Genomic DNA, 21958 nt, shown 5'->3' with positions numbered 1-21958 from the left:
ATCTATTAAGGAGATATTATTGATCAACTAGCATTCTTACATAACATTTGTTAGAATATCATTATGACATAATAAAATCGGATAAAATAAAATTTACCTTAGATTTCAAATCGAAATAATTTTAAAAAATCAGAATTCAAAATTAAAAAGTCAGATATCGCTTAAAATCCGAATATTTCATTAATTAAACTTATGTTTCCTAATTGGAATGTAATGTGAATGTACAATATAACCCTTTTTATAATTAAATGGCAAATATTCTATTTTTTCTTTAATTTAATAATATAAATAAATCACTTTCTTAAAATAAGTAAAACTATTAGTCCACATTCATCCCTATATCCATACAATATATATCATTCTTTTGAAAAAAAGTCCATTTCAGTCATATAAATTAATTTAAATAGTAGGTTAAAAAGTATACGAGTGTATGTCTTGCCATTCATTTATAGGGAAAAATGTGGATTTTCGGTTTGGATATGGGCAAAGAAGGTTTACACTTTCATGTCGTGTGCAGGTCCAATTTTTTGTATTGAAAGTTGGAGTGGACGAGTTTGCATGATCATCAAGGTGGAGATTTTGGGTTAAGTCTAACAATAAAGTGGAGCATTTTTCTAAATAAGGGATGTTGATAAAATGACTTTTGACTCGCAATACGCTTACATGTAGTTACGACCATTTTTCGTTCTAGGTTCATCCACAAATTTTTTTCTACATTTTGGTGTTTCTGGAGAGTACTCCCCTTTCTTAGGTCATCTAACCCTTTCTGTGGAGTTTTTATCGCACTTTGATTACCATCCGACAATATCAAGTGGAAAGCTTGTTGGATCCATTCTCCCCGGCAGCGTTGGTTTTTGTCTAAAATTACCCAAATTGAATTTCCATCGGTTTCAACCCCACTATTTATAAAAATAACAAATGAAAACAAATAAGATAAAATTGTCTTAAATTTTTATCTTACAATACCTTAATATCCTATTTCTAACCTTATAAATTGGTGAGAACAAAGGCACCACAAAAATAAAACCACGTACAAACACTCTAATCTCTATAACTAACTTAATACTTACCATAGCATATAGGTTCAATTTACGAATGGAACCATTTTTGTAATTCACACTTTAAGTGACTGACAAACTTGGGAAAAAAAAAATAAATAGACGTCGGCAACGTAACCAAAAAAAAGAAAGATAATAACAAAAGTACACTTATTGCTACTTTATTAAACGGCAACAACATCCGAACCTAAGAGTACATTTATTGCTAGTTTGTAATGAAGTAATCAAAGGGAGGTAGAGTCCACATGTTTCCATTTCTGACACTGTGACCGCTTCATATAGTTTACCTCCGATATATGTCTTCATTTCTAGTTTATTAAAGAAAAAACCAAAACTAAATACATACTTTCATCTAATTTCATCGATACATCATATGTCGGAAAGAGACGATGAGAAAACTGGTATACTTTGTGGGCGCCTAAAGAAATTTTCCGGATCAACTTTTGCCTTGATTCGAATCAACCTCTTGAAATTATCCCTCTTCCAATACCTCTCGCCCCAAACACTTGCTTCTTTATAATTAGCATTTCCAACACCAAAATCAAGATCGTTATAGTTCGAATACGCCTCCCTTGGGTTCTTTGACACATAAGGTGTCAATAATTCTTCTAAGCTTCGCAACCAAGATAACCTCCGAAGGGAGGTAGGGGTTGTGTCCGAAGCTTGCCCGTTAAAATTGACAGTCTTGAGAACTTGTAACAATACCCCAGCTCTATGAGGATATGGAATTGCTGTCTCAGAGTAATCAGCCATCCTTCCTCCAAAAGGATTGATCATTAGAAGCGCTGATTCATCATTTTCCATAAATTTTTTCCAAATCTTTTTTAGCCCGCTAATGGGAATAGGTTTTCGGATATAGTCTGATTTACTTTTGTTGTTGAGCTTGGCTATCGCAGACCGGTTCGTGAGAATCTCGGTCGGGAGGGAGCTTGGAAAGCCCCAAAACACAAGGGTCGATTGTATCATCTTAATTTCTTCACAAATCTCTCGTGTAACACCGAGCTCCGGAAACTTTTCGTCCAACAATGGAAGTAACGTGTCGGTAGTGCCTTGATAAATTCCTTCGAACATAATATTGATGGTTTTTTTGGTAGTGTTGCCGATATATATCTCGAACACCTGTGTTCTTATATGTAAATTTCTATCGATAGCTGGTATAACGGTTTGATATTTATGGAAGATTTCGGTTGCCCCTTGTTCCAAAGTCTTATTCAGTATAAAGACTGTTACTTTTTCTGGAACAGGAACCAACCTCAGCTTCCATGCAAGAACGATTCCGAAACTTGAAACACCACCACCTCGAATAGCCCAAAACAAATCTTCGCCCATGGATTTCCTGTCAAGAATGTTTCCGTTGACATCCATGAAGCGGGCATCAATAACATTATCAGCAGCAGTACCATATTTCCTCAACAGGTTTCCATAGCCAGCACCACCCATGTATCCGCCAACACCCACCGTGGGGCAAACTCCTGCCGGGAAATACAAGGTGTCGGTTTTCTGAGAAATAGCGTAATAGACTTCACCAAGTACAGCGCCCGCCTGGACCCACGCAGTACTGTTTGCTACATCCACGTCGATAGACCTCATGTTAGTGAAATCAAGCATAACAAAGGGAACATCAGCAGTGTACGAGAGACCCTCGTAGTCATGTCCCCCGCTCCTGATTCTAAGCTCGTAGCCATGTTCCTTGGCACAGAAAAGAGTTGTTTGGATCAGTGTTTCTTCCACAGGCGTAACGATGACTGATGGCCTACGAGTGGAAGGTTTAAGGAATCTAGTGTTTTGGACTGCAGCTTGCCAAATGGGTAGGAAAGAAGCATTGGCAGAGGTAAAAGTGAGTTGAGAGACGCTGATATTATTGGAATTGGATTTTATGCAGCTTATGAAATCTTCAGAACCTGGTGTAGCGTCAAGAATAGAAGATAAGGCTGCCCAGGAAGTAGAAAAGGAAAGAGTTAAAACGAAGAGGAAGACGGAAGACTTTGGAAGAGAATTCTTCATGTTTTGATGAGTTTGGTTCATGGTCATGCCTGCCCTGCCATATTTATATAGAGTAAAGAGTGTAGAAGGGACTCCAAGTGGGGCTAAAAATAGGTGGATGAGAAAAGGAAATTCAATTCAGTCTTCAATTCTGTTGGACTCTTGGAAATGGTTTGATTGAGACGTGAGTTTTGTTTTATTAGTTTTCTTTATCCTCTCCGATGATCAAATATTCACTCACTTTGCATATATGAAATTTAGCATATGGTTGGGAAAGAGATTTTCCATACATCGCATACCAAAAATAGTAAAATATGACAATATTCCAAGTTTCCAACATTTTCAGCGTTGGAAATTTAATATATATATATATATATATATATATATATATATATATATATATATATATATATATATATATATATATATATATATATATATATATATCATTGGATTAAACTAGTTTGTTTATCGTTTAGATACGCTAGTTTGATCCAAAATCAGACCGTAAATGATAAATGAACTTATGATCATTTAATGCCGTTTTGATCCAAAATTCATATTCATTTTCTATAATTTTTTCAATTTTGTAATTTAAAAAAAAATAATATAACATGTGTTGAATGGCATATTCTCATTACCTTGTAATCCCAATCTTTTTTTAAAGCTAAACTTCAATTAAAAACAACAAGAACTTGGAATTACATGGTACAATATAATGGGTTTTCAACCCAAGAGTTCCAAATCAAATTCCTACCCCATTTCACTCATACTCTTAATCCATAAAAGGCAAAAGCCTTGACATCATAAGCTAAAACTAACGGACTCTTGACCTTATTATTGGTGTTCAAGATCACGTCGTTCACGTCGTTCCTATATTTCCATATAGTCCATAAGAATGCTCTTGATATCGCTTCTAAGGTTTCTAAAGACCTATTTCCCACTTTTACAGTAGAGTTTACCCCCAAGGCCCCAACAAATCTTCTAACGAGTCCATTGAGGCAGGAAAATCATTCCACCAAGTTTGTATATGTCATTGAATTTCCAGTGTCTTAAAACACTGTCTTAGAATAGTTCTTGAATATGTGTACCACTATCTCTTCGAAAGCATTGCATAAAGGACAGAAGGTGTTAAGAATGTTTACTCCTCTCCGTGCAAGATTTAATCTGGTGGGACAATATGCCAAGTCTCACCTGCCATATGAAGATATTTATTTTCCCTAGAACCACTTTGGACCAAATGGTTGGCAAGTTCATACTCTCGAGTAGTTGAATGTCGATTTCCTTTCTTAAAGTAGAGACTGTATACTCCCCTCCTCCATTAAGACTCCATCCCCAGTGATTTGTGATAATAGTACCCATTGTGTTAACGTTCCTGTAAAAAAGATTATTTAAATCTAAGTTGTATTGTTCTAAATTGATGTTGACTTTGGTAATTCTTCCCCAAACTATGTTCCTACTAAGCTAACAAACAAACTTATGGGCCAGTGTACATATACAATAACAAGTTCCCTGTAGTTTTGTCGGGAGAGAGCTTTCAAACATTGAACTAATTTTGAGGTTAAAAGAGTGTAGACGAGAGACCCTTCGTAAAGATGTCAACATACATGCGTTGAGGTAAGAACATGAAAAACCCAAACTAAGCCCGGGGCAACCTGATCCTAAACAAAATGAATGTTTATCTCTATATGTTTGGTACATTGTTATTGGATTTGATTTGAATACATGTAACTTATAATGATTATGTCATATTAAGAGATGGTTATTATGGGAGGCAAACAAAGGAGCTCCCAAATGAGATTATGAATCCAACAAGTCTCAAAAACTATGTTTGCCACCCCTCTCCTTTCACCCGTATTCATAATCGACACTGAAGTGATAAATGACTCCTTCTTGACTGGAAGAACAAAGTGCTAGAATTTAGGGATTTTGAATGACAATATAACTTGGATGTTTCAAGGATTGTGATTATATCACTTTCCGAAATCTATAATAATTTATACGTATAGTATGGAGTACATGAATTCAAAAGTGGGATAATCCACAAACTTCAATTTTAATTACAAGTCTAATCTGAGTTAGAAACATTGACTACATGTTGTGATATGCTTTTAGAGAGACATAGATGCCAATGATCAAATTTTGAGTATGAAAGTTGTAACCCCTATTCTCGAACATCCATCTTCATTTACATAACGAAAAAGGTGGTTAAATGATGGTTACACACCAATTTGGTGACAAAAAAGGTTGTTTGGGGGTAATTATGTTGGCCTTCAACAAAAAAAAGTTAAACAACTTCAAACAAAACAATAAATGATTTCGGTAACACACATGGAATATAACTATAGAAAAATGAAAACTAAAAATTGTAAACTCGAAACATGATTTTTAATGTGGTTCGGTCTAATTTGACCTACATCCACGGGCGCGGGCGCGCGCGCGCGAGTGAGTGAGAGAGAGAGAGAGAGATTTATTATCACCAAGAAACTTACAATTATATAAAGCTAAACTGCATATTGGTAATCCGATCACTCAATATAGATATCACTCGCTAAACAAAAGGTTATTCACTAAAGAAACTACATCACTATCTATTTGGTGTATCTTTGTAATCTTGCTTCAACGCGTGCGCGCGCGCTCACACACACACACATATATATATATATATATATATATATATATATATATATATATATATATATATATATATATATATATATATATATATATATATATATATATATATATATAAGTTTCTCTTTTTAGAAGCAAATTGTCATGCATGTGTGACCATTCGTAATTCCAACTTTTTGACTTTTGAAAAAAAAAGCGTGGACATGTGTCGTTGAAATTCACCAACTATTACACTAAAAAACTGGTGATATGAGGTTCACCCAAAAATTCAAGTTGACTTGTGATTTATGCCAAGTTATACTTATGGTCCTTGAACCATAAACTTATTGTCATAATTGGAAAGGCTTGATATTTTTTTGCATGGCTCCATTTACCCAACAAGTTATTAGATTAAATTACTGTCATGCGCTCTACCCCTTATTCCTAAGTCCAAATTTATTACTCTGAGTGTGTACCTTGCACCTCTAGTTTCGGATAATATACTAAACTCAACATGTCTAAATATTAATAATAACTACACAAAAAATATGTTGTTAACACAGAAATCACTAACACGATGACACTAGATTCTCTCCAAAGAAAAAGTAATAAACGAATGTGGACCGTTCATGTTGGAAATAATGTCCAATGTCATTAACTAGTTGATAATATTTCTAAATAATAACAAGGTTCTTTTAAGTTGGCCTCATGACACAGATAACATTAAGGAAATAGATAAAACAAGTTGTTAATTTATTAAAGAATTAATAAATCAATTAGATTTTTTTTGATAATTAATTAAATTGTTTTTAATTACTTTTAGGAGTTGAATATTAATTAGACGATTTCTGCTTATCCTGATAAGAATAAGACAAAGTTTTAAGGTAAGGATTATCTTTTAGGAATCCGAATTGCTGAAGGATTAATTAGTTTCCAAAAAATAGGGAGCTATAGATCAAACCCTATATGCTTTTTCCTTTACAAATTCGTTCTCCCCTCTCCCATCTCTCTCTCTATGGACATAAATTATACCCCTTCTCTGGGGTTATTGAATTTTCGACACTAAACCTTGTTAGGGTTTATTTCTTGTTTGATGTTGGAGTCTTGGGTATGACTACATTAGAGGAGTTCTACTTTGGGCTCTTTATCAATTACAAGGTTGTCCATCACATAATCTAAGGATCGATAGGTAACATGCTTAATTCTTTTAGTAGATTTTGAAGTAAGTTGCTACAACTAGTAAAACCTATATTCTAGGATACATGTTCACTTAGGTAAATCTGATGATTATTCTACTACCTTAAGATAGTGTAATTGATGTAATGAATCCCCAATAGTCGTATCAGAGCTAATATGTTTTAGGTTTTGATACTAATTGGTAAAACTTTGAAAACCGAAAGTGTTGTAGCGTTATTCCATTGATGAGATACAACGCTTGGCATGAGATCTTCGTCGGGAACCTATAGATTTAGTCAGATAACACGTCACTTGCGTCCCGGGAGGAGGTCCTAGGAAGGGACTCCATGTAACACTTGGTTCAGGTATTATTTAATTTTCAGCATTTTAGGGTTTGGAATGGAACTCGACGATTTGGGGAGCTCCAACTCGTTGTGTAGGAATCCATTTGGCAGCGGAGTTTAAGGATCAAACTCGACGAGTTGACGCTGGGAACGAAAACCCAAATTTTTCCGGGTGTTGCACCCTATTTAAAGAACTTAACTTCTAGGGTTGGCCTCCCTACCGGCCTCTTTGTTTAGAAGAAACCCTAGATCGGCTTTCCCCTTGTGCATTAAGTTTTAGAGTGATTGTTGGAGATTTTGAAAGGAGTTTTTAAGAAAGAAGTATCAAGCTTGGAGGAGAGATCTTGGATCCAGAAACTCTACATCAAAGGCTGCATCTTGGAGGTATAAAGTCATAACCTTGACATGTAGCTTATTAGATCTCATCTTTTGTAGTTTTGGACTTGGTTTTGGGACGTTGGCTTGGATGTTCAAAGAAAAGCGTTTTCCAGATGTTGAGGGTGTAGATCTAGCCTTTATAAGACCTCTAGAGGATTAAAGCTGCAAACATTAATAACCTCCATGTCCCATTCATGCAATATGTCCATTATGAAGCCAAAAATGAACCTTAGAGGGTGTTTCTAGAATGCATGGACGTAAATGTGGAAACTTTACTTGATTAAACCACCTAAGGACCTCAGATATGTATTATGAAACGTTGAAGTAAGGGTTAGAGGCTTAATGGGTCAAGACCCTCCTCAAAGGAGCTAGGGTTTGGGTATAAAGCTTATTAGATGATCTTTGGGGGTAAAGTTGGAAACTTTACCCTTTTAGACGTCTTTATGGTTAGAGATCTAAAGTTTGGAACCTTTGGATTCGAGAAAAAGGGCTAAATGCATTAAGTGTGTTGACAGACTGAGGAACTCGACAAGTTCACAAGGGAACTTGGCGAGTTGGGTTGGAGTTACCTCGATTTTGTTAAACGGAGAAACGCGACGTGTTGTAAAACAACTCGACGGGTTTAATCGCAACATTGCATCTCTGGCTTTGGGATGGACTCGATGAGTTACATGGATAACTCGACGCGTCAGGTCAACTCGGAGCATTGACTTTGACCTTGACCAAGGTTGACTTTTAATGGGTTTGAAGGGTTGAGTTGTATCTAAGGAATTGTTTATGATTAGGGAGGTGGAAGAGTTGATACTCGGAGTTTTGACCTACTCAGCTACAGTTTGCATTTAAGGTGAGTCTCCTCACCATACCAATGGGTCGAAGGCACCAAGGCCGATTCATGTTATTTAGTTAGGATGTTGATTACATACTTGCTATCAGTGTGTTAGGTATTATGTGAAGACCATGTGGAGGTTCCCATGGCAGTGGACTAAGACCATGTGGGGGTTCCCATGGCATTCAGTGTAAGACCGTGGAGGGTTTCCATGGAAACCTTGTATGTCTTCATGTTTAGCTTGTATGATATTTCCTTGGTTAGTTAAGACCATATGGGGGTTCCTATGGCAGGTAGTGAAGATCATGTGGGGTTCCCATGCCAGTTAGTGATGACCATGTGGGGGTTACCATGGCAAGTAATGAAGACCATGTAGGGGTTCCCATGGTAGTGGGTTAAGACCATGTAGGGTTTCCAGTGGACCTGGTGCAAGACCTTGGTGGGTTTCCATGTCATCCTTATATGTTTATATGCATGGCTTATGTAGCTTATATGGTTGATATGGTTTGTGTGATTATGTGGATTGTGTGGGGTATGTTATTGGGAACTCACTAAGCGTTAGCTTACAGTTTGTTGGTTGTTTAAGGTACTTCAAGATCTAAGGGCAAGAGCCCGGCGTGATGGCGTGACATGCACTCTCTGGCGTTTTATCGGGGACACTCTGATATTATGAATAAATTGTTTGATGTTATGGATTTTGAAAACAAATGTGATTGGAATTTTATATTTTATGGAAATGATTTCATTACTTAAAAATGATATTTTTTATTGGAAATGTGGGTTGTTACAAGTTGGTATCAGAGCCTTGGTTTAAGGGTTTCAGGCATACTCTCGAGTGTGTCAGAACTCAAACTAAGGAAATGGTAAAATTATTTTTCAAAATCAAAGTTCAAAACTTCTTAAAAACTGATTTCTTTGTAAGAAAGAGGGAGAGTGCAATGCGTATAATCATCCGAGCTTAAGTAAGTGTTTTTCCCCAATATGTTAGCCATGCTATATTGATATTTGGAATGTGATAATCAGATGGATCTTGCTATGTGTATGCTTTCAAAATTGTATATGGTTAGGATATTATAGCCTTAGAATAATTGATTTGGCATCATTTCCTTTTCCTTATTTGGTTGTGGTCCTAGGGTAGAGTCTGTTATTCGACAGTGTATTTGATCCTGTTCTATGTATAATGTGCATTGATACGACAACCTATTTCGATTGATTTGAGTTCTGGTTGATGGGAATGGAGCAAATCTTAGGATAGCCTAGGATTTGAGATATATGGTAGTTTGTGAGATATGTTTTGTTCTAGGATGAATTAGAGTTATCAGATAGAGCCTTGGGGAAGTTACAGGTAGGTGTGGAAGGTAGTGTTGGGTCCATACTACTGAAAGCACATGACCTATACCCGAACTAATGTTAAATTTGGAAGCTCTAAGGAGACCGGTGTGGAAGTATCCCCTTTTTGAATATCTTGATCATTCTGTTTTATGGTGTTTCAGATCAGGATGGAGGTGATGCGTCATGGAGCAGGGGGATTAGGATCAGGATTAGGATCCGGATCTAGGTCGGGCTACAATACAGAGCCCATTGACGAGAGGTTGCGCAAGCTTATTTTAGCCGAGGTTACGAGGGGAATTCTTGACGCTACCCCAGTGATTTTCGGGATCGTCAAGGAGGGGATGATGGAGATCATGGAGGAGCGGCTCAGGTCTTTCCGAGCCGATATTTGATGGGTTTTAGTCATAAGAACATCCTATGTGCTCATACAAACCCTAATGCTTAGATCTAGGTTTCTCTATTGTACATGCAAGTTATCCAAGACTATAAACCCTAATTCTAGCATTCAAGTAATCATATTAACATGAGAATGAGTTTAAGATATTACCTTGATTGTTATATAACAATAACAATCCCAAATCCTCCTTGTATTGACTTTAGAAAGCTTAGAGTCACAAATGTCACTCCTCTAATGGTTCACAAACACCAAGAGCAAGAGGATGAAGAGGAGAGAGGATGGAGGCTGCCCTAAAATGTGTGAAACCCTAGAAGGATGCTTAGCCACGTTTTTGGATCATAAGGGATCTATATATAGGAGGCAATTAGGGTTATCTAACAAGGAAACCCTAATTTGGATGCTTAAGCCCTAAGCAACCCATAGATTCCTTTCCTTAAGGCTTTGGACGATTTCCCCATGGGTTTTCCATAGAATTCGTCCACTCCTTAATATAAGGCAATCCATGGCCCAATTACAATTATCTTATAATTACAATTCCAGTCCCTTAAGCTTAATTAATCTCTTTTAGTCACAAAACTAATTACCAATTAATTATTGACTAATATTAATTAAACAATATGATTTCTTCTTTAATATATTATTCTCATAATACATTAATAAATCATATTTAATCCTTTCTCTCCATAATTCATCCTATTAAGTTGCTTTGGTGAATGCAACCCAAAAGGACCATGCACCATCGGGTCAAGTACATACCAAAATAGTTATGGACCTAGACACTAATCCAACAATATTGTTGCGGGCCAGGTTGGGGCCTGAACTCCCTCGTTCCGGGAGTTCAAGGTGTGTGTGGAGCCTGAGTTCTTTGGGGTCAGGGACCCCATAGTTAGTCGACGCTGGGTGGCAGACATGGAGAACGCCCAACGCACGAGCTTTTGCCCTGAGGCGGCAAAGGTATGGTTTGCTTCGTGCATGTTAAGGGACCGAGCCAGGGACTAGTGGGAGGAGGTGACCCATCAGGTGGGATCAGCTGGAGTGGATGAGATGTCGTGGGAGGAGGTGACCCATCAGGTGGGATCAGCTGGAGTGGATGAGATGTCGTGGGAGGAGTTTGTTAGGCGTTTTGACTTAGAATTTGCACCATCCATTGAGGTGTAATGTTTAGTGAAAGAGTTTCAGGAGCTACAGCAGAGCACCGAGATTATGGCGGAGATCACCGCCAAGTTTCGGGAACGAGCACTATTGATTTAACAGTATGCTATGGATGAGGATATGAGAAGGAAGACATATCATTCCATGTTGAGGGATAATATCCATGAGTTCATGAGCTTTTCAGGGTGCAAAACCCTAAAGGAGATAGTGGAGAAGGCCCCGAAGCGGGATATGGAGATGGAGCTCCGCACCAAGTGAAAGAACCCGTTTCTATACTTTCATATTTTTGAAAGACACAAACTTTCATACTTGACAATATAGTTATTTCAAAACATGCTACATGCATATTTATAAAATAATATTTTTACATTGATAAAGTCATTACAAAAGATTGGATACTAACCGACTATGTTTTAAGATTTTACATAACTACCCAAGTTATTGTAATTTTATACAAACATAAACTGAAGTACAAAAGTACTATTACAAACTATTCTAAGTCTTCCAACTATACTGGTTGATTATTGCCTGCATTATGTTAAAACATTGGGAGGGGTAAGCGATAACGCTTAGTAAGTTCAATAATAGATACAATATAACGTTATGCCATATATATACCAATATGGCAGAAGCAAATAGGAGCAAGGAACAACAAAGGCATAATGTGATAAGCTTTCCCCAACAATTATTGATTTGATTCAAAGATATACAATCATTGAGACATAACAATTTCCATACTTGATATACATCAATAACGCTTTGGCCCAAAAGGGACAGAAGACATACAACTTTGGATTAACCTTTTGGTAGATTTTAGGCTTATAGCCCTGTCTAACCCTTTTTGCCAATACCATAGAATAGAAATCATTCTCTTACGGAGACATGTTCTACATGGCCAGAGGCTTCATACCAGTACCAATATGAATCTAAGTCCTTTCACTGATTACATGGTCAAAGGTATTTCTTTTGCTATTAAAAAGAATAACGAATAAAAATAACACGGAAGATACTCAGGAATATCATTTTGCTAGAATATCCAGGCTTTCAGCCTTATCTTAGAATACTACCGAAGCCAAAGTGATGCCTATGTCATACACTTCATGGTCAACGGTTCATACCAATACACAAGTGATGCCTATGTCATACACTTCAAGTCAGAGGTACAGCCTTGCTATAAAAATAGCAGAAACAACAACTCGAGATGATAACATGGAAAAGCACATAGCACATATAACACATAACATACAATTGTTCCTATATATTAAACTCACCTTGAATTAACCGGGGGTCAAAATAATAATTTGTGCAGCGTTTCGGCTCTAAATATGACTTTCGTCGTTGAAAACCGGGAGTTTTCTTGAAAACCGGGCCCTGCGAGGGTTGGACTTCGAAACCGAAAAGATAAATTTTCCGGGTCTTCGGGTACTTCGGGGCGTTGGAAATAATCCCGGGGCTTTGGGGTATGTCAAAATAGTAGAAATATTAAAAAGGGGGTGAAAATGGCAATTTTCCCATTTTACCCGGGTAATCTCGCAAGACCTCTATTTATAGGGGAGGAGGTCCCAAGGCTCGGATCCGAGGCAATGAGAAACGAGCACGTGGCTCGCATGCAAGGAGGCAGCTGGTGGCCTGGTGCGAAGGCCACGCGGCAGAAGGGCGAGGGTCGGACTTGGTAGGTGGCGCGCTTCGGATGGACACTTGCGAGCTTCGGATTGGTCGGATGACATGGTACTCCTCGGTTCGGGCCAGCACTTCGGACCAATCAGAGGGTGACACGCGTACTGCAGTCCAATCAGCAGCGAGCACACGTCCGACACGTGTAAGCCTCGCATGCGAGGGTGACGTGTCCAAAGATGACTCATGCGAATTTTCTCGAAAATTGTGCCAAATCTTGTAAAATCCATAACTTTCTCATACGGGATCCGTTTTTGACATTCTTTATATGCACACGTAGATAAAATTATTCTCTACAGCTTTCGTTTAGACTTCGTCGGAAAATTTTGACTTTATTTTTAAATTATCATTTTTAACAGACCGGGATTGGTAAATCCGTTAAAAATTCATAACTTCTTCATTCGACGTCCGTTTTCATCAGACTTTTTACCATTGTACTGCTAATGACGAGACATTCGATTCTCATTTAGGTTATGTCGGCTAAAAATCAATCAATCTAAAATTCGAGTTTTTAGCTGTCTACTACTAAGCTGAAACTTAGAAAAATCATAACTTCCTCATACGAAGTCAGATTTTGGCGTTCTTTTTATCGAACTTCTCGGTTTAACGAATACTATGACTTTTATTTAGATCACTAAGGCTAAAAATTAGTTTATAAAAAACTCACTTTTTACGTCATTCGGTACCGTGCCGGTTTGTCGCAGATCTTCAACTGGTCATAACTTCCTCGTTATAACTCGGATTTCGATGAGGCTTTCGCCTACGTGTTTCTAACGAGATTATATACAACTTTCAATAATAAAATTTTACTTATTTCAAATTTTATATTTTCGCTAAATTTTACTGTTTGGCTTTTAATTGGAATCTCATAAGACTTCCAATATTTTATGAGTGATTCTAAACATAGTTTTACTTTATTTCTAGTAAAAACTATATGTTAGAACTCAATACTAAATTTTACATAATATTTCATAATATTATTAACTTTTTAAATTACATAACACAATTTCAAAATGTGTATGTTACACCAAGCGGAAGCCAGAGCAGGCACAGACAGCTGTAGGCCAGGCTAAAGAGCCTAAGACCTCCGATTCTTCTGGTAGGGGCCAATAGGGTCGTGGTCGGTGTGCCAAATGTGGGAGGTCTCACAATGTAGTTTGTCGGGTGACGGGCCCGATATGTTATACTTGTGGTCAGCCAGGCCCCATGAGCAAGACCGCCCCAAGAAGGGCTTGATTTGTTTCAACTGCAACCAGACCTACCATAAAAAGGCCGATTGTCCGAGGTTGCAAGGAGAAAGGGGAGCGGTGGTAGTGCCTACGCCCGCCACATTGAGGATCACCGATGGCCACCCTGCCAAGGTGGATGCTCTTAAGGTGCAGAGTTGCGCATTTGAGTTGACCACAAAGGAGGCTCGAGCAACGCCAGACGTCGTGGCTGGTACGTAATTTATTTTCCCGCTTGATATTGATTTGTTATGCCCATGTATATATGTGCTCTTATATAGGGACCTTTTTGGTCAATGGTATGTCAACTCATGTTCTTTTCGATTCAGTAGCTACTCGGTCGCATGTCTTACGCTTAGCAAGAAGTTCCGGGATGCTCTGGGGACTTTGGATTCCCTGCTTGAGGTTGAGATTTCGGATGACCGCACTGTGTGTGCTGCGAGGGTATATCGGGACTGTGTCCTGAATGTGTGTAGGGATAGGTACCATGTCGATTTGGTTCCGATACCATTATGAGGGCTGAAGGTGATCGTCGGAATGGACTGGTTGGGGGCCAATGGGGCCATGATAGACTGCGAGCGCCAGCTGGTGAAAGTTCGAAACCCAAGTGGGGGAGAACTGGTTATTCAGGGAATGAGGGCCTTGCAACGGCCAACCCTCTGTTCAACTGTGAGGGCTTATAGACTTCTCCATCAGGGTTGTTTGGGGTTTTTGGCATACATATCGGATACGAGGGTTGAGACCATGAAAGATTTGGGCAGTGTATTGGTGGTACAGGAGTTTCAAGATGTCTTCCCTGAATAGTTGCATGGAGTGCCTCCGAAGTGGCAAGTAGAGTTTCACATTGATTTGGTGTCGGGTGCAACTCCGATAGCTAAGACACCGTATAGGTTAGCTCCACCTGAGATGCAGGAACTAACTATGCAGCTTTAGGAACTGCTAGACAGAGGGTTTATCCGTCTGAGCATCTCTCCGTGGGGAGCACCGATTCTATTTGTAAAGAAGAAGGACGGGTCACATAGGATGTGTATCAATTATTAGGAACTGAACAAGCTAATGATGAAAAACCGTTATCCGCTTCCGAGGATCGATGATTTGTTCAATCAACTTCAGGGTGCATCTTCATTTTCCAAGATTGATCTTCGGTCAGGGTACCACCAGATGAGGATTAGGGATGAGGATATATCAAAGACAGATTTCAGGACTCGATACGGTCACTATGAGTTTGTGGTGATGCCATTCGGGATCACCAATGCTCCAACAACGTTTATAGACCTCATGAATAGGGTGTATAGGACGATGTTGGATCAGTCTGTGATCATTTTTATCGATGATATCTTGGTCTATTCTAAGACCAAGGAGCAGCACGAGCAGCATTTGAGGGAGGTATTGGAGACACTAAGGATGGAAAAGCTTTATGCCAAGCTCTCGAAGTATGATTTCTGGTTGCGTGAGGTGCAGTTTTAGGGGCACATCATCAACCAAGTGGGTATTCTGGTTGATCCAGCCAAGATTGCGGCAGTGATGCGATGGGAAATACCGAAGAATGCATCTGAGATCCGTAGCTTCTTAGGCCTAGTGGGGTATTACCAGAGATTTATTCATGATTTCTCAAAGATTGCGGTACCTTTGACTCGCTTGACCAAGATAGAGACTATATGAGGACCCGATTTTAGCGCTACTAGAGGGATTGGATGATTTGGTGGTGTATTGTAATGCATCTATCACAAGATTAAGGGTGGTTTTGATGTAGAGGGGGCATGTAATCGCTTACGCCTCGAGGCAGCTGAAGACTCATGAGGCGAACTACCCCACACATGACCTGGAATTGGGGGGTGGTGTTTGCCCTCAATATTTGGAGGCATTACTTGTACGGAGTTCGGTGCACCATCTTCACTGACCTCAAAAGTTTGACATATTTGATGGATCAGCAGAACCTTAACATGCGGCAGAGGAGATGGTTAGATGTATTAAAAGATTATGATTGCGAGATTTTGTACCATCTAGGGAAGGCCAATGTGGTGGCCGATGCCTTGAGTTGCAAGGCGGGATGTGCTTCCATCGGGAAGGTTTGTTTGAGGATGACGGTGATTTCTCCATTGTTGGATATGATCAAGGAAGCTCAGGTGGAGGGTTTGAAGAAAGAAAATTGGAAGATAGAGTGGATTCGGTCCCTTATTTTTTCAGGATGGTCGGGGTCTTTTGACACAGTGTGGCCGGGTGTGGGTACTAGTATCCGAGGGTGTGAGGCAGAAGATCTTGGAGGAGGCATACAAGTCCAAGTTCTCTATTCATCCGGGGGCCACAAAAATGTATAGAGATCCGAGGTTGAGTTACTGGTCGTCCTACATGAAGCGAGAGATCGCATGGTTTGTGGAGTGGTGCTTGACCTGAAGGAAGGTCAAGGCCGAACATTAGAGGCCCTATGAGAAGGTTCAGTCGTTACCCATTACCATGTGGAAGTGGGAAGAGATCACCATGGACTTCATTATGAAGTTATCGAGGATGGCGAGGGGTGTGGACTCTATTTTGGTCATTGTGGCTAGATTGACGAAGAGTACCCATTTTATTCCGATCCCCAAGAGTATTTTTGCTGAGAAATTAGCAAATATCGATGTGCGAGAGGTGGTGGTCAGGCACGGAGTGCCAGTATCGATGATCACGGACCACGATGTTCGACTCACTTACAAATTCTGGAGGAAGTTCCACGAGGAACTAGGCATACAGTTACACTTCATCACTTCGTACCACCCCCAGACAGAAGACCAGAGCGAGCGGACGATCTAGACGCTTGAGGATATGCTACGGAAATGCATATTGGATTTCGGAGGGTGTTGGGATACATACCTCCCACTAGCAGAGTTTTCATATAACAATAGTTATCATGCTAGTATCGACCGACCCCAGTTTAAGATGTTGTATGGTCGGAGGTGCAAGACTCTCGTATGTTGGGGGAGGTTGGGCATCGAGTCATGGGAAGCACCGAGGTGGTGCTCAAAACCACCGAATTGATTCAAAAGGTACTCGACAGGCTAAGGGTCGCACATAGTCATCAGAAGAGCTATGTTGACCGGTGTCGCTCAGATCTCGAGTTTCAAGTGGGTGATTTCGTTTTGTTGAAAGTGTCACCATGGAAGGGTGTCATTAGGTTTCGGAAGAGGGGCAAGATAGGGCCTCGGTTTATTAGACTGTTCAGGATTTCTGCCCCGTGTAGGCAAGGTAGACTATCGATTGGATCTACGATCGAGCTTAGTCAGATCTGTCACAGCTTCCACATGTCTTAGCTTCGGAAGTGTGTCGCTGATGAGGTCGCAGTCATTTCCTTCGATGACGTTCAGGTTGATGTGAGCATGAATTATATGGAGAAACCTATAGCAATTCTAGATAGGAAAATGAAAACCCTACAAAACAAGGAAGTGAGGCTACTTAAGGTGCAATGGCAACACCGAAGAGGCTCCGAATGGACCAGGGAGCCAGAAGATGAGATGAGAAAGCATTATCTGGATGTTTTTGCATCAACAGACTTTGAGGACGAAGTCTAGTTCAAGTGGGAAATATTTTTAACACTTGGTTCATGTATTATTCAATTTTCAGCATTTTAGGGTTTGGGCTGGAACTCGACGAGTTAGGGAGCTCCAGCTCGTCATGTAGGAATCCATTTAGCCGTGGAATTTAAGGATCCAACTCGACGAGTTGGGATCCCTAACTTGACGAGCTGATGCTGGGAACAAAAACCCTAATTTTTCCGGGTGTTGCACCCTATTTAAAGAACTTAACTTCTAGGGATGGCCTCCTTACCAACCTCTTTTTCTAGAAGAAACCCTAGATCGTCTTTCCCTTTGTGCATTGAGTTTTAGAGTGATTGTTGGAGATTTTGAAGGGAGATTTTGAAGAAAGAAGTATCAAGCTTGGAGGAGAGATCTTGGATCCAGAAACTCTACATCAAAGGTTGCATCTTGGAGGTATAAAGTCATAACCTTGACATGTAGCTTATTAGATCTCATCTTTTGTAATTTTGGGCTTGGTTTTGGGACTTTGGATTGGATGTCCAAAGAAAAGAGGTTTCTAGAGGCTGAGGGTGTAGATCTGGCCTCTATAAGACCTCTAGAGGATTAAAGTTGCAAACATTAATAGCCTCCATGTCCCATTCATGCATTATGTCCATTATAAAGGCAAAAATGAACCTTAGAGGGTGTTTCTAGCATGCATGGACGTAAAGGTGGAAACTTTACGTGATTAAACCACCTTAGGACCTCAGATCTGTAATATGAAACGTTGAAGTAAGGGTTAGAGGCTTAATGGGTCAAGACCTTCCTCAAAGGAGCTAGGGTTTGGGTCTAAAGCTTATTAGATGATCTTTGGGGGTAAATTTGGAAACTTTCGCTTCTAGACGTCTTTATGGTTAGGGATTTGAAGTTTGAAACCTTTGGATTCGAGAAAAAGGGCTTAATGCACTAAGTGAGTTGACAGAATGAGGAACTCGACGAATTCACAAGGGAACTCGGCAAGTTGGGTGGGAGTTACCTCGATTCCGTTGAACGGAGGAACTCGACGAGTTGTAGAAGAACTCGACAAGTCTGATCTGAACCTTGTGATTCTGGATTTGGGATGGACTCGACGAGTTACATGGATAATTTGACGAGTCAGGTCAACTCGAAGCGTTGACTTTGACATTGAGTTTGAACTTGACCAGGGTTAACTTTTAAGGGGTTTGAAGGGTTGAGTTGTATCTAAGGAATTGTTTATGGTTAGGGAGGTGGCAGAGTTGATACTCGGAGTTTGGACCTACTCAGCTACAGTTCGCATTTGATGTGAGTCTCGTCACCATACCAATGGGTCGAAGGCACCAAGGCTGGCCCATGTTATTTAGTTAGGATGTTTATTGCATACATGATATCAGTGTGTTAGGTATTATGTGAAGACCGTATGGGGGTTCCCATGGCAGTGGACTAAGACCATGTGGGGGTTCCTATGACATTCAGTGTAAGACCTTGGAGGGTTTCCATGGCAACCTAGTATGTTTGCATGTTTAGCTTGTATGATATTTCCTTGGTTAGTTAAGACCATGTGGGTGTTCCCATGGAAGGTCGTGAAGACCATGTGGGGTTTCCCATGGATGTTAGTGAAGACCATGTGGGGGTTCCTGTGGCAGGTAGTAAAGACCATTTGGGGGTTCCTATGGCAGTTACTGAAGACCATGTGTGGGTTCCCATGGCAAGTAGTGAAGACCATGTGGGGGTTCCCCTGGTAGTGGGTTAAGACCACGTAGGGTTTCTAGTGGCACGCAATCTAAGACGTTGGAGGGTTTCCATGGCATCCTTATATGTTTAGATGCATGGCTGATGTATCTTATATGGTTGATATGGTTTATGTGATTATGTGGATTGTGTGGGGTATGTTATGGGGAACTCACTAAGTGTTATCTTTCAGTTTGTTGGTTGTTTTAGGTACTTCAGGATCTAAGGGCAAGAGCCCGGCATGATGGCGTGACATGCACTCTCTGGTGTTTTATTGGGGACACTCTGATATTATGAATAAATTGTTTGATGTTATGGATTTTGAAAACAAATGCGATTGGAATTTTATATTTTATGGAAATGATTTTGTTACTTGAAAATGAAAATTTTTATTGGAAATTTGGGCTGTTACACTCCGATAGTCAAATTAGTCTTAGGAGAAGAGTGTATGAGTATCGAGAGAGATGGGAGTAGGAAAATCTACCTGTTATGGGCTTTGAGGTCGGTTATCGGCTTCCGACCACCAATTTTCTGGATGTGGCGCTATGTAAAAATGGAGTAAACATATATGAGCTTACTCCTAATGTCGTGACCAAGATGATAGCCTTTAAGATGCTTTGTTGTTCTCAAGGTTTTCTTCCTAATATCTGGGTTTTCAAGAATTTCTTTTGGTTCTCTACTACTGGTGACAAGTTCGCTTTCTATACTTGAAAGAACACCCATGTCCTCTGTTGGGAATAAAACCCTAATTATGATTTGATGAACATGATGCAGAAAATAAGAACAAACACAAATATCAAGATATATCGAATGATCGCTCGATTTATTCACTTATGAGGAACGGATAAGAATAAGAATCCAACTCTACAAGAAACTTCACAATGTGGCGGCTACATTTTGCCTCACTCTTAACCCTAATTATGAATAATACATGACTATTTGTAGGGAAAATATAAGTCTTGGGATTTTCACCTACACTTCATCAAGGGGACCCATTGCCATCATCCATGGAGTACTTTGAAACCCTACAATCTCCCCCTCAAATTTTGGAATGGACGACAATGCTTCAACTTCCAAAACAAGCATCTAGCAAATAAGAAATGATCTTGCAACGAGGAATATTTGAAGCAATCCATGAATCTTGATTCTTCAATAGTCTTCAACCACGGGTTCTAGGATATATATAAAAACCAAACACTGAAGTAATGTTTTTAAACTTCATTTTCTGCTCTAATCCCAAAGATCTTGAATAAAGTCAAACCCACCATAAAAACCCATTTCAGAACAAAGAAACCAAATCACTTATTGTCTTTGAAGAGCTCCCCCTCCAAGTCACAGTGATCTTCAAATAAACTAATGATATAAGCCACCAAAAAATGTCATGTAACAACCTAAATTTTAAGATTCGTAACACCACTTGATTGAGAAAATACTAGAAGTCAGGGATATAACAAGTCCTTAGAAGAGCTCGATGAAGAACTGCTACTATAAAGGATACTTCTCTGCAAAAGCTTTAGAAGAGCTCGATGAAGAACTGATACTATAAAGGATACTTCTCTGCAAAAGCTTTAGAAGAGTTCGATGAAGAACTGCTACTGTAAAAGCTACATTCATAATTCTACCACAAGCTTTATTAAAAATCTTCAAATTTGAAAAGTCACAAATCCAATTTCGAATGGCCATACCAAATTCTCCCCCGATTTATAATAAAAAAACGTGATTATAAAGCCTTCAAATGGTCATGAGAATGATCTTGAATAGATAAAAAAATTACTGTGCTCCCCCGCGACAAAATGATATACACAATGAAGTATAAAATCCGAGAAAGTCGAAAAAGTTTGACTTTATTGCGAAAAACGACATTCCGAACTGTCAAGACTTGATGGAATCTTTAATTTTCTGTTCACAAAAGAATATGTGTGATAAAAAAATCCAAAACTATTCACCAGCCCTCAAATTTGTAAACTTTTCGAAAAATGGGCTAAAATTGTCACTTTGTTGAAATTTTGGGACTGAAAGTGTAACTCAGCATCAATTTCCCTTTTAGTTGTAACAATTTCTTGGAATGGTCCAAAACTGCCAAGTAATGAAAAGTATAGGGACCAGATCGTCAAATTCTTGAAGTTGCAGGGATCAAGATTATAACTTGAGTCATCTTCATCCCCATTTAACGCTTGATAAAAAGAACACAACGACTCAAACGAACGTGAAACCTCCAAAACCAGTAGCCGCGAATCATACTTTCGTTCCGAGCATACCGATACCAAAGCGAATCCAAGTTCATTCCAAACATCATGATGCGATTCCGATTCCATGACCTTTCACTTCACAATAGATCACATACCAAATGTGAATCCTTAGCCAAGCCGAATCCAATCACTGGTTCACTTTCTGTCCTCCCTTCTTTCGTTCCAACCACTAACACACGAACCCAAGTTCGTTCCAAGTCCGTTGATTATACCCCAAACCCAAGCACAGGTGCGCTTGTGAATCACAGTCAACGAATGTTAGAGCATGCCCAGAAATCAATTCCATATCCTTTCGCTCCGAATCAATCGACCA

General features: G+C 39.3%; 1 protein-coding gene across 1 annotated transcript; it reads right to left on the bottom strand.

Annotated features, from left to right (window-relative positions):
• Positions 1-1191: 1191 nt before the first annotated feature.
• On the bottom strand, positions 1192-3088 carry LOC111909074 (tetrahydroberberine oxidase). Its single transcript, XM_023904861.2, has one exon. It carries the CDS (start codon positions 3081-3083, stop codon positions 1428-1430), a length of 1656 nt encoding a protein of 551 aa, XP_023760629.1. The 5' UTR covers positions 3084-3088; the 3' UTR covers positions 1192-1427.
• Between the last annotated feature and the right edge of the window lie 18870 nt (positions 3089-21958).

This window comes from Lactuca sativa, chromosome 3, assembly GCF_002870075.4.
Source record: "Lactuca sativa cultivar Salinas chromosome 3, Lsat_Salinas_v11, whole genome shotgun sequence".
Classification (NCBI taxonomy): domain Eukaryota; kingdom Viridiplantae; phylum Streptophyta; class Magnoliopsida; order Asterales; family Asteraceae; genus Lactuca; species Lactuca sativa.
This window is presented reverse-complemented; position numbering and strand designations above follow the sequence as displayed.

Bases quoted from the DNA above. Each gene is read 5' to 3' on its own strand.
- LOC111909074 (XM_023904861.2), bottom strand. From the start codon at position 3,083: ATGAACCAAACTCATCAAAACATGAAGAATTCTCTTCCAAAGTCTTCC.